The 12526-nt window shown below is 37.1% G+C and overlaps 3 protein-coding genes across 3 annotated transcripts; all 3 read left to right on the forward strand.

Annotated features, from left to right (window-relative positions):
* Positions 1–908: 908 nt before the first annotated feature.
* Positions 909–4246, forward strand: LOC122139631 (H/ACA ribonucleoprotein complex subunit 1-like). Its single transcript, XM_042738231.1, has 7 exons — positions 909–1052; positions 1448–1608; positions 1722–1876; positions 2348–2407; positions 2936–3047; positions 3191–3379; positions 3738–4246. Exons 2-7 carry the CDS (start codon positions 1458–1460, stop codon positions 3746–3748), a joined length of 678 nt encoding a protein of 225 aa, XP_042594165.1. The 5' UTR covers positions 909–1052; positions 1448–1457; the 3' UTR covers positions 3749–4246.
* A 564-nt stretch (positions 4247–4810) lies between these two features.
* On the forward strand, positions 4811–8250 carry LOC109098299 (alcohol dehydrogenase class-3). The gene is made up of 9 exons (XM_042738232.1): positions 4811–4956; positions 5484–5585; positions 6049–6190; positions 6299–6386; positions 6477–6696; positions 6778–7038; positions 7300–7435; positions 7785–7923; positions 8042–8250. The coding sequence occupies exons 1-9, from the start codon at positions 4939–4941 to the stop codon at positions 8064–8066; spliced, it is 1131 nt and encodes a 376-aa protein (XP_042594166.1). The 5' UTR covers positions 4811–4938; the 3' UTR covers positions 8067–8250.
* A 370-nt stretch (positions 8251–8620) lies between these two features.
* Positions 8621–12426, forward strand: LOC109088767 (eukaryotic translation initiation factor 4E-1A-like). Its single transcript, XM_019102903.2, has 8 exons — positions 8621–8770; positions 9977–10080; positions 10175–10270; positions 10393–10456; positions 10539–10652; positions 10765–10904; positions 11427–11554; positions 11650–12426. Exons 1-7 carry the CDS (start codon positions 8753–8755, stop codon positions 11524–11526), a joined length of 636 nt encoding a protein of 211 aa, XP_018958448.2. The 5' UTR covers positions 8621–8752; the 3' UTR covers positions 11527–11554; positions 11650–12426.
* Positions 12427–12526: the final 100 nt, after the last annotated feature.

Raw genomic sequence — 12526 nt, forward strand, 5'->3', positions numbered from 1 at the left:
CTTGTAAAATGACACATATTATGTGAAATTAAGAACGAGTAACAAAAATGTACTACAACCTCAACTAAAAAATATTTAATTTAACATGCAACAAGCTAAATGATTCACATATATTGTAGCATGTTCAAAAGGTTACGGTTCTTAAAGGAATGTGTTAATGTTGCACTTAATTCATTCTGTTGTTGTTAAATGTTCTATGAGTTGGGACAAGACAAGCCCCGTCCCCTGGATGTGTGTGAGGGGAGTACTGGGGAAAGAGGGGCAGAAGATTTCCCCGCTGGTTCTCTGAATGTGGTGCTCTAAATAAGATGGGGTTGTATGACGTGGCTGTGGCCGACAACAGCCTTAAATACTGCAGAATGCCTCGTTATTGTTTCGAGAACGCTACAGTATATTTTAAAAGGTATAATAGCTTTAAAATATTTATTTTAATATACATTCCCTATTTATTTTAATATATTTATACTGTATCTCAACTCAACTGTAATCTTCTGAGGCCATCAGATTGGAACAAATCTTGAAAATGGGTTGATCAAAAGAAGAAAAAAAAAAGGATTCTGAATTTGGGTTAGATCACAAAAGCCAGTCTTGGTTTTGATCTGGATTGAATCCTCAGTTTGTGTTGTTCGAAAAATGTAAGTAAGATTGAGATAGCCTACTTTTAATCAAAAAAAAAAAAAAAAAAAAGGTTTATTTTGAATGAACCCATCAGAAGGGTGGATTTCAGGAACTAAAATGTAATACAACTTTAAAACATTTATCACTGATTGTAAACTACATCGGCACAATCATCAGAGATGGACCAGTCAGAAGTAGTTATTTGTGCAAATGCAATTCAAAACTAGAATGCAATACACTCGCACTTTTTGAACAACTGGCCCCTGCTGCAATGCCTCTATCGCCCAGACATGGTATTGACTTCCGTGTTTACGACAGTCTGTGAGTCGGTGTTCGTTTACGGCAGGCAGTGCATGCAGTGCAGGCAGTGCAGGCACATGTGTTTCCGGAGTCAACAGCGTGCTCATTGATAGTCCAGCCAACCATATTTAAAGGTAAATTGTGCTTTTCGCTTTCCAATTCGAGTTTCACAATAACATATGTTTGAGTAGAATACTTTAACATGGTATTGGTATTATTTGCCTATATTGTTTTGCACTCAGGTGTATTATATATGCTAAAAGGCTAACCTCCTTAGTTAACCATGCTCGACTCGACAGTACTCCACTACCAGGGCTATTATTTCCTTGCTTAATGGTTATGATTATGGTTTACTATAAGGAATGTTTTATTTTTATTTATTTATTTATTTATTTTTATTCTAAAACTATTTGCATTAAACCTGGAGATGCTGTCTTTCTATCAGGGTTTGTTTCGCTCACGATGATCAGATTCGTTGAGCTTTATGTTGTCCTAATTAGCCAGAGACTGGTTTCATGTGTTTTTTCAGGTGCTCCGTCATGTCATTCCGCGGGGGTGGTGGTCGAGGAGGGGGTCGTGGTGGTGGTTTTAACAGAGGTGGCGGTCGTGGAGGCGGATTTGGAGGGGGTCGAGGTGGCAGAGGTGGATTTAACAGAAATCAAGACTTTGGTCCACCGGAATATGTTGTAGGTAAGGTGCCTTTGTTTTCATTCATGCATCTCTTTCTATTTACGCTAGATTGCGGTTGCACTGCAAGACTGCATGTCAGGTTATAATTGGTATTCATGTTTTTCGTGTCTCAGCTTTGGGAGAGTTCATGCACCCCTGTGAGGATGATATTGTCTGTAAATGTGTGACGGACGACAATAAAGTCCCTTACTTCAACGCTCCTGTATACCTGGAAAACAAGGAGCAAATTGGAAAAGTGGACGAGATCTTTGGGCAGCTTCGTGATTTTGTATCCTTACATGTTATTGCATGGGATCTTGACATTGTTGTCAGATCTTACAAAGACTTCTAAAACTTCATACTGACGTCCAGTGAAGGGTTCTTGTATAATTAACCCTATTAAATTTTTGACGAATTTCAAAGGCCTCTAAATTATCAGCATGATCAAAACATTGCTGAAAAAAATGTTGTTCACAATAATACATACCCTCTAAATCGTATTTCATATTTTTTAGCACGCTATTTCTAATGTCTACTTTCAGGTTGTTGTGCACGCTGTTTTGCTGTAAAATCTTTAAGGATTTTTAAAAGTGCAAGATTGTATACACGGATCTTATTAATATCTTAAAATAAACACAAATGTTTTAAAGTTTTTAAATGTTTAGATTAATAGTAATTAATAATAATAAACTGTTCATTTGCAGGGTTGATTAATTAAATTTAATTAAATATGTAAATATGTCCTTAACAAATACCTCAGTATTTTTCAGTCAAACTTTCTGAAAATATGAAGGCGTCCTCCTTCAAGAAGTTACAGAAGGTAAGTTCAGTCTTTTTGGTTTCCTAGATGTGAAGTGATGGTTTGAACCGTGTTTTTTTTTGTTCATTTTTTTTCAGTAGTAGGAGGCTAGTTGAAGCATAACATGTCTGTTAACTTTATTATTATTTATTATTATTATTTTGGATTACATATGTAGTAATGTATAATTTAAAGTGAATAATCATTGTCCCTGTTATTATAACAACATTTATAGTAATTATGTACATTATAAAAAATAATCACACCACAAAATCTTACTTTAAGCAGTTATATTTTTTAAAGAAACACCCCACCACTTATCAGTGTTATTTCCAATATTAGACAACGATCAGTGGGTGTTTCTTTAAAATTATCCATCATTTAGAAGCAGATATTGCTTCAGAATATCAAAGGGATTCTTAAGAGCCTTCAAGCAATTTTTGCAGCTTCCTTTGTCTGTTCTGCCTCTTATCAGTGCACTAGGATGTGACTTACAGTATTATGCAGATATTTTTAATTAGCTTTTCTCGTTCTCTCCTCTTGCATCAGTTCTACATTGACCCTATGAAGCTGCTGCCCCTCCAGAGATTCCTCCCTAGGCCTCCAGGTGAGAAGGGGCCGCCCCGTGGAGGTAGAGGAGGAGGAAGAGGTGGGAGAGGAGGTAAGATCACACAAGAAAATGTCATACATATGCTGACCGATTCCGTTTGATCACCATCTCTGGTTTTAACCGTTACATAACTTAAACATTGTGGTTTACCTTTGAAGCTATAGACCCTAAAGTAAATGATGATGTATTTGCAGGTGGCTTCCGCGGAGGTCGTGGTGGCAGTGGTGGTGGTCGTGGAGGATTTGGTGGACGTGGAGGATTCGGTGGACGTGGGGGAGGATTTGGCGGACGTGGAGGAGGAGGTGGGGGAGGATTTGGCGGACGCGGAGGAGGAGGTGGTGGAGGATTCAGAGGAGGCAGAGGTGGAGGCGGTGGATTCAGAGGTAATTATTTATGTTGTTCATCAGAATATAATGAAGAAATTGGATGAAAGTACTGAATTCAGTTTAATGGAGGAATTTATCCAAAAATAAAAATTCCATCATGTACTTACCTTCATGCTTTTACCAATCCACAAAAAAACTTATATATTTTGAATATACATTAATGTTAAAAAGTCGGTATCTTTTAGAAAGACATCTCTTATGATCACCAATGTTGCATTTGCATAGAATCATCTACATTGAATAGCAGAGTATTATATGTGAACAATATATTATATCTGATCTGCTTTTTCATTCAATTAAAACATCTTCAGTGTAGTGGAAGAAACATGTCAAATTTTTCCTACTTGCTTTGCAGGTGGAAGATGATGAAGGTCTCTCGGTATGGGATGTGTCCTTTCCTCTGCCGGGGAGACTTCCAGTGAGAAGCCAGAAGCAGCATTTGGGGCCTAGTCTTTAGACTGTTAACTGATGCCTCTTTTGTACAGCTGAACTTTTTACTTTTTGTACCATATGTGTATTTTTCTGCAATAGATTTTTTTTTTTTTTTTTTTTTGGGTATACTGATAGGGCTGATGTTTTAAGTTACCACATGCCTGTGTACAAAGAGGGCGAGTGTCTCCCCAACCTTGACTGGTTGGTTAGCATCCACTGACGGCTGGACCAGTATGGACTTGAATAACATCAAGGTTATGTAGTGTGACAAAATGCTCAAACCAAATCCACAGATAATAACGTAAAAAAACTTTTCATTGTTGGATTATAATGGATATTTGCATTTACAGAATAGCAATTTGTTTCATTTGAACTCCAGATGCCACCATGGACTTGCAAAATAAAACTATGGTATATTTACTGTACTTTTAACTTGGTGCCCTTGTTTTTACTAATTCTACTGTGATTTACCAACATGTTTGTTCACAAATTCCAAAGGAATCTGCTATTGCTCAAGTGTAGATACTGGGTTTTCACATCCTCTTTGAATGGGGGAGATTCCTGATTCTGCAAAGCTGCCAGACACTGTTTATAAAAAGCAATGTTTACTGTTCAACAGCTGGACAAAATGTTTAGTCAGGGTTTTTCCAGATCTTCTGTGTGGAACCAGGCAGCATTGGGATATTACCTTGACTATTCTTGGAAAAACAAGGCTATGTCACTGATTACAGGTTATATATATATATATATATATATATATATATATATATATATATATATATATATAACACGTTAGTGTTTTAACATGTCTTTGTATATGGTAATATAACTAATTACTTACTTAGCCATGAAACTAATAACTAAGTGAACATGCATCATACCAGAGATCATACTTTGACTAGCCTGTTTATAGTTGTAGGGAAACCCGCACTTTGATTTTTTTAACAAGTCAACAAATAAATCGTTTAGCAAAAGACCAATAAAATGCTAAAGCGCTGCTTGCGCTGAGAAAAACAACGAACTTTGCTCAAGCGTAGTAACATCGTGGTCTCTCATTGGTTGAAGAAAGGGTTCTTCAGTTTGCCACACCCCTTCCCTTCCTCTCGTCGTGGTGGAAGAAAAGCATGGACACAACTGGGAAAGTAAGTTTGCAGCGAAATTTGCTCTCACAGTTTGAACTACGTCAAGTATTTACAGTGTGCATGTTGGGCGCGTTTAATTTGGCAATATTTGCGAAAAACCTTGCGAGTCAAAAACGTTTTCAAATAGCAGCACTTGTGCATGACAGGAGTGCAGATCTAGGCATACAAAGATCCATTGTGCTGCTTTGACCTGTTTTCTGTATTCTGAAATGTGCAGTGGATGCATGAACGATCAGAAACATGTTAGTCTATAATCTTTATTGTTGCATTCGACGAGCTTTAAGCATAGATTCATTACAACATGTAAATAGAGATGCACCATATATTGGGCCGATTTTGCTATACTGTACATTAACTGTATTAAAAATCACATAGATTTGTGCTTCTAACTGCTTCTCGAACTGCACTGTATCTGTATAAAATCATCCAGAGCAGTAGCTTCCTTAACCTTCATTTCATTGGGAAAAGGAGTTACCTAAACTTTACTTCTAAAAGTATGAACTGATATCGTCACAATTCATCCTCAGGTGATCAAATGCAAGGCAGCAGTGGCCTGGGAGGCTGGTAAGCCTCTTTCCATTGAGGAAGTGGAAGTAGCTCCACCTAATGCCCATGAAGTTCGAGTGAAGGTAAATCATTAATCTGAACATTGCACCTCTTGACAAAAGTTGTGCATGGAGAGTAGATGACATAAAGTACCTTGGTGCTCTATAAAACCTTTGTTTTTAACATTTTAATCTGACAAATCAGAGGATTGTAAGATGTTTTCATAACTGATAGCGTCAAGATTTCACTTTCTAATTGCACCGGCTCTACTAAAGTTGTAGCAAACCGGCTTGCAGCTGCACCCTGTCAAAGCACCATGTTTTGTGACAGATTTACACCGGGCAGGTGCATCGATGTTCAGTCTTGACCCTGATGTCTTGTCTTGAGCATGATTATGCAGAAGAGTGTTTGTCTTCTTTATTAAAATAATTAAGCAATCAAGTCATTTATAGAAAAAATAAATAAATTGCAAAAAAAATAAAAATAAAATGCATAGCTGTTCAAAATCTGTAATCGTGAGAAGTCTCATGTGGTTGTATGTTTCAGATTCATGCTACAGGTGTGTGTCACACTGATGCCTACACTCTGAGTGGAAGTGACCCTGAGGGCTTGTTTCCTGTCATCCTGGGTCACGAGGGGGCAGGCACAGTTGAGAGTGTTGGCGAAGGGGTCACCAAATTCAAACAAGGCATGTCAAAATGGACTATTTACCCTCACGTGAATGACATTTAACATGTAAAATGTGAGCAGTTTTTGGAGTTTTGCAGAAATCCTGAAACTCTTTTACTTTTTGTAGGCGATACTGTTGTTCCGCTGTATGTACCCCAATGTGGAGAGTGCAAGTTTTGTAAAAATCCTAAAACCAACCTGTGTCAGAAAATCAGGTAATAATGAATGTAATTTCATTATTATTTTCTTTTGTGAAAATGCACTACTGTTTAAAAGTTGGGGTCAGTAAAAAAAAATTTTTTCAGGGTAACCCAAGGTCAGGGTCTGATGCCTGATAAGACCTCCAGGTTCACATGTAAAGGAAAGCAGCTTTTCCACTTCATGGGTACTAGCACCTTCTCTGAATACACTGTGGTGGCTGAAATCTCTCTGGCCAAAGTGGATGAAAATGCCCCCCTGGACAAAGTGTGTCTGCTGGGCTGTGGCATCTCCACTGGATATGGAGCTGCTATCAATACTGCTAAGGTCTGTTTTGATTAATTAATGTGCATTTCTTTACATTTTGCTGCCTCAGAATGTCTTATGTACTTGTATTCACCCTGCCAGGTTGAGGCCGGCTCCACATGTGCTGTGTTCGGTTTGGGAGCAGTGGGGCTAGCAGTCATAATGGGCTGCAAGTCAGTCGGTGCCACCAGGATCATTGGCATTGACATCAACCCAGACAAGTTTGAAATTGCCAAGAAGTTTGGAGCCACTGAGTTTGTGAACCCCAAGGACCACAGCAAGCCCATTCAGGAAGTGCTTGTGGAGCTGACAGATGGAGGAGTTGACTACTCCTTTGAATGCATTGGCAATGTTGGCATTATGGTGAGCTGCAGAAACATCAGCTGTTTAGTTAAGGATGAACAAAAGCAGGCAAATACAGCCACCCAGCTGTCTAACTGCTTAGCTGAAGTCTGCAGTGCTCCTCACAATATTTGCTTCCATGGTGACTCAAAATTAGAGACAAAATAATCATCACTATTTGTCCTAATGCGAAGTGCGTAATTGCCCTGTTGTTTTATACAGCTTTAGGTTCAGGATGAACATTGTTGTTGCCATGTTTCTTATTTTCATGTTTGAATTTAGAGAGCTGCTCTTGAGGCTTGTCACAAAGGCTGGGGAACCAGCGTCATCATTGGTGTGGCAGGAGCAGGGCAAGAAATCTCCACCCGCCCTTTTCAGCTTGTCACAGGGCGCACATGGAAAGGCACAGCTTTTGGTGGTGGGGATTTTATTTTATTTTATTTTATTTTTCATTGCTTTTATATTATTGTATTGTAGTTTCTTTTTAATAATAATAATAACTTTTATTTTTTGTTTTTTTTAATAAAAATGTATTTATTTGTTTTTCAATTTATTATTTTTATATTTGATAATATATGCATTTTAGTATATATTTATAATTATTATTTTGTTGTTTTTCTTACCATTTTATTTATTTATTATTATTATTAATACACTTTTATAATAGAATGTTACGATTTACATTTATAAATGACATATAGCATATAAATTATGATATGCCGGGCAATTCACTTTATAAGAGAAGCATTCATTTCTCTGTCTTTCAGGTTGGAAGAGTGTGGAGAGTGTCCCGAAGCTAGTGAATGACTACATGAATAAGAAGCTGATGGTGGATGAGTTTGTTACTCAAACATTGCCCTTTGCCCAGATCAATGAGGCCTTTGACCTGATGCATGCTGGGAAGAGGTACATACCTTATAACGTGCCTGTTTTTACTTTGGTGCTATCTGTAACGTCATATTAATGCTATACAGGGAACAAATTGGTGTCTAAATGCAAACTTTCTTTTGTGTGTCTTCCACAGTATCCGAACCGTCCTGCAGCTTTAAGTCTCAAGTTCAGACATGAGTCCTAACTGCCTTGTCCAGCCAAGAAACAAACATACTAATCATTAACACCCTTGTCTCCGTAGTTACTGTGCTTGGCTGGCTGTTGTGTTAGAGTCTGTTCTGATAATGGTTATTGGTATGTAGAGTTTGTTACACACTAAATAAATCTGATCACCAAACAGAACTTTCTGTCTTTTTTTTTTAATAGTCAAAATATGAATGGCTTGATCTATTCTGTTGTATGTATAAAACTTGAATGTGTGCATTTAAAAGCATAGAAATTGACCAAATAAATTATTTGATTAATATAAAGCTGTGTTGCAAACAATTCGGTCATCAGATAATGGTAAAATGATGATTCTTAAATGTTATCTTCCCTGATCCATTCTACTCTGTGATCGAAAATGTAAAAATACACCGTGACAAACGTTTCAAATGAACCAATTATTATACTGTATGCATAAATAAAGCACTTAAAAGGTTTTAATCGAGCAGTGAAGTATCAATGACTCATAAAGTGCCATACGTGATTCATATCCCTTTACGGCGGGAGTTCATTTCTCTCGGTGTCCTCTAGGGGTCGCTGTCCAGACGCGTGCTCCTCGTTGACTCACATGTGCTCGGCTGAGTTTGGCCAATCAAATGTGTGTTTTCACACACGGAAAGACCCTTCACGTTTATAGAAGATGGCGACTGCTGAACCGGTGAGTCAATAAAAGTGCTTTTACAAACATTATTGTGATGACACCAGTGGTGGTTATTAATGTTAAATAAGTGTTTCATTTGGTTCAGGGATTTTAAAGAAGCTGATCTGAATCACTATATTGCTGTGGAGTAATATCTCTCACAGCAGACAGTCAAGTGCGCTCATGTGTCTGACTGTCGCACATATGCGTTTGAAGGATATTGTGCAAAAGTGTTAAATATGTTATGTTTTTATGTGAAGAGGAGGGCTGTGAGCATATTTGAGGTTTTCTTTTAAAGTTGAGCATGTGTTAAACCGTATCTGTTCCTGTAATGTAGACTCAAGTTTTGCTGATGTGTCACTGAAAATATGGTTAATGTGATGGTTTTCGGTCTTTGTATGGACACATCGCATACTGTAGCTCAAAATCAGTTATTTGATGTTTTGACAAGATAAAAGTACACACGGACATAAGTGGAATTGTTAGGTGTTTAGTTTGGTCAAGTGTTAATAAAGTAAGTTTTGGCGAATTTTACAGAATTTTGGTTGCAAGATAATGTTTGTAAAAATAAAATGATACTTAAGGGAACCATTTCGACGGACAGCCTTTGGTGAACTTTTATGTACATTTTCAGAAAAGGTAGTTTTCTGAGAAACTTTCATAAGGATCCATAAGTTCCTGCCAAAGTTTTCATAAATATCCACCATTCCTCCAGTAACTGTGTCATAAGACAAGACTTGAAATATATATATTTAAGTTCCTTGAGTACGCAGCAAGATATTAAAAAGGTTCCTAGGGGTTTTTAGAGTTTTTTTTTTCCAGGATTGAAATCTTAAGAAGCATAATAGTGGCATCAATTTATTTATTTTATTTATTTATTTTTTAAATATAGTTCTGGTAATATACTAATAGGAGGGTTCCTCATTTTAAAAGTGTGACTTCAGACTTGGAAAAGTCATGCAAATTAATTCTAATAACTCTATTTGCATTTTTATACTGAAATTAATTTATCTAAGTATTTTGTTGAGCAGAAATTGTGGGTAAAAATATTCTTAAAAATCCTACATTTTAAAAATAGTAGATCACAAGTCCAATGAATATTGTTGCAGACAGTGGCATTGGAGTCCAAAATATCAAGAACCTATTAACATGTCACATTCAGCTTGCAAACCTTGAGCTGAAAATAATGGAAATATAATAAATTGTTCTGTTCTTTCCTTGTAGGAAACTTCAACAAATCCAACAAATTCAGAAGAAGAAAAAAACGACGAAAATAAGCAAGAGATAGTGAGTCTTGAAGATTATATTAAACATCCTCTGCAGAACAGGTAAAGCCACCCAGTTCACACGCATTTCATGTTTTGTGTGTGTGTTTTTCCTAAGTATCTGAAAAAGTTATCAAGGGTTGTTTTCTTTTGGCAGATGGGCTCTTTGGTTCTTTAAAAATGACAAAAGCAAAACATGGCAAGCTAATCTCCGTCTCATCTCAAAATTTGACACAGTGGAAGACTTCTGGGCGTAAGTAATAATGAGAGAATTGAAACAGCACAAACAGCGTGATAGATTCACCAACCACTGATTAAATAAACAGACTGTGAGTACACTGTGGCACTAACAGAGGTTTTGATGCTCTTTCCCAGGTTATACAATCACATTCAGTTATCAAGTAACTTGATGTCAGGATGTGACTACTCTCTCTTCAAGGTAAGCCACAATATAGCATTACAGCATGATGCAAATAATTTTGAATTGATCTAAATTGACCCGTGTGCTCTTTTTGGAGCAGGATGGCATTGAGCCCATGTGGGAAGATGAGAGAAACAAGCGGGGCGGCCGCTGGCTGATCACTCTGTCCAAACAGCAGCGCAGAGCCGACCTGGACCGCTTCTGGTTGGAGACGGTAAATCTATACTCCAGTCGGTTTAACTGCATTAGCTGCAATATTTATACGGTGTTTGAGGACCTAAAGTCTTAGAAGTTCTCTCTCTCTCAATTCTGGTTTTGTTTTTCAGCTTTTGTGTCTTGTGGGAGAAGCGTTTGATGACCACAGTGATGATGTCTGTGGTGCTGTCGTCAACATCCGAACAAAGGGAGACAAAATAGCGATATGGACGACAGACTACGAGAACAAAGATGCCATTGTACACATAGGGTAAAATCATTCAGTCCACTTAAAGCCTTCAAGCTCGTGTTCATCTGCCCAACACCCGCATCTCAATCAAAATCTATGCATAGAATTAAGTCTCAGCTCTACATTTTTTCCTTTTCCGATAATCTGTAAGGCTTGGATGTATATCACAATACAGAAGAAAAATACTGCTGCTACTTGCGTTTCAGTGTGACTTTAATTTTCACTTTCTTTTCATTTGTGGTTATTAGGTAGCGCACTAGGTAGATTTATTGCCAACTTTACACTGCAGAGGTGGCACAGAAGGGCTTCTGATACCTAGACTGTTTAATGCTGCTCAGAGGTGGAATACATGCATTTGCACAGCAATTACAGCTTTATATGTTGATACATTGGGCTGAGATGGGTCTGCGCAGGCATCATTTATTCTGACTATTATGTGGAAGTAACACTGAATTTTCAAAAGGCACGGAGCAGACTTAACCCTGAACTTAATGTTACTTCTTGAATATATCTGAAAATTTGCATGTATTTGTCTATTCACAGGCGTGTGTATAAGGAAAGATTAGGTGTGCCTCCAAAAGTCATCATTGGATACCAGTCACATGCGGACAGCCACCAAAAGTGGTTCCACCACCAAAAATAAGTTTGTTGTTTAAGGAGCCTTTTAAACAGTGAGTATTTCTGATAGTTCTTTTTAAACTTTCATATCGTTATATTGATATTAAATATCCTCTCTTAAACTGTTCATGCTATAATTTCATTTCAGATGCTGCAACAACAGTAAGAAACTTTATCAAGTTCAAATCTTCATCAGAAGAGACAAAACTGACCTGGGATCTGACCTTACACAGGATGCTGTGGGGGAAACACTAGAAAATGAAAGGCCTTCAGAAGGGTTTAATCAGAGGAATATTATATTTACGAAACTGTACATTGTATAAAAACAGAGCCACGGTCTTTTTTTTTTTCTTTTTTTTTTTCCTTTTTTTATAATGTCAGCAGCATACTATTAACTGATCTTTTGCTGGTGGGGATGGGAAGTGGGAAATTTTTCTTTCATATCCTGTTGGCCTTTTTATGTTGAGTTGCAGTAACTAAATCTTAAGTGTAATTAATTTATTTTTTACTTAGACATTTACACTTCTGCTTTAGATTTAGTGTTTAAGTGATTTGGACAATAAACTGATCATGATATTTCTAATTACACTATTCATATAATTCTTGTATTGCAGCTTGAGAATGTCAAAGGTTGATTCTGTTCAAAGACTGTTGTATAAATGTGTATTTTTGCAGTCTTGTTTTCCATTACTAGTGTAAAATGTTCAAGGCAGTATTGATAACAGATCTCTGGTTCTTATCTTTTCCTAAGGGGTTTCATTGAGTAGCCTGAATTCTTTGCAACGAAAAAATAATAGAAGCCCTTTCTTGAACATGGGTGCTTATGAAAAATGAATGTAAATAAAATGTACAAAGCATTGTCTATACCCAGTGAAGAGCTTCTGAAATGCATCTGTTGATGATAAATAAATAATCCTCTCTGAGATTCTTGAGATGTGGGAACAATTTTCTCATTCCAGTAGAAGCTTATAACCCATTTAGCTAAATTTATTAGCTTCCCTTTGCTCATAAATCTAGTTTTATGT

This window comes from Cyprinus carpio, chromosome B14, assembly GCF_018340385.1.
Source record: "Cyprinus carpio isolate SPL01 chromosome B14, ASM1834038v1, whole genome shotgun sequence".
NCBI lineage: Eukaryota > Metazoa > Chordata > Actinopteri > Cypriniformes > Cyprinidae > Cyprinus > Cyprinus carpio.

Bases quoted from the DNA above. Each gene is read 5' to 3' on its own strand.
- LOC122139631 (XM_042738231.1), top strand. From the start codon at position 1,458: ATGTCATTCCGCGGGGGTGGTGGTCGAGGAGGGGGTCGTGGTGGTGGT. The intron at 1,609-1,721 runs GTAAGGTGCCTT...TTCGTGTCTCAG, and splicing joins TCCACCGGAATATGTTGTAG to CTTTGGGAGAGTTCATGCAC. The intron at 3,048-3,190 runs GTAAGATCACAC...ATGTATTTGCAG, and splicing joins AGGAAGAGGTGGGAGAGGAG to GTGGCTTCCGCGGAGGTCGT.
- LOC109098299 (XM_042738232.1), top strand. The intron at 6,191-6,298 runs GCATGTCAAAAT...TACTTTTTGTAG, and splicing joins GGTCACCAAATTCAAACAAG to GCGATACTGTTGTTCCGCTG. The intron at 7,924-8,041 runs GTACATACCTTA...TGTCTTCCACAG, and splicing joins CTGATGCATGCTGGGAAGAG to TATCCGAACCGTCCTGCAGC.
- LOC109088767 (XM_019102903.2), top strand. The intron at 10,081-10,174 runs GTAAAGCCACCC...TTCTTTTGGCAG, and splicing joins AAACATCCTCTGCAGAACAG to ATGGGCTCTTTGGTTCTTTA. The intron at 10,653-10,764 runs GTAAATCTATAC...TTTGTTTTTCAG, and splicing joins ACCGCTTCTGGTTGGAGACG to CTTTTGTGTCTTGTGGGAGA.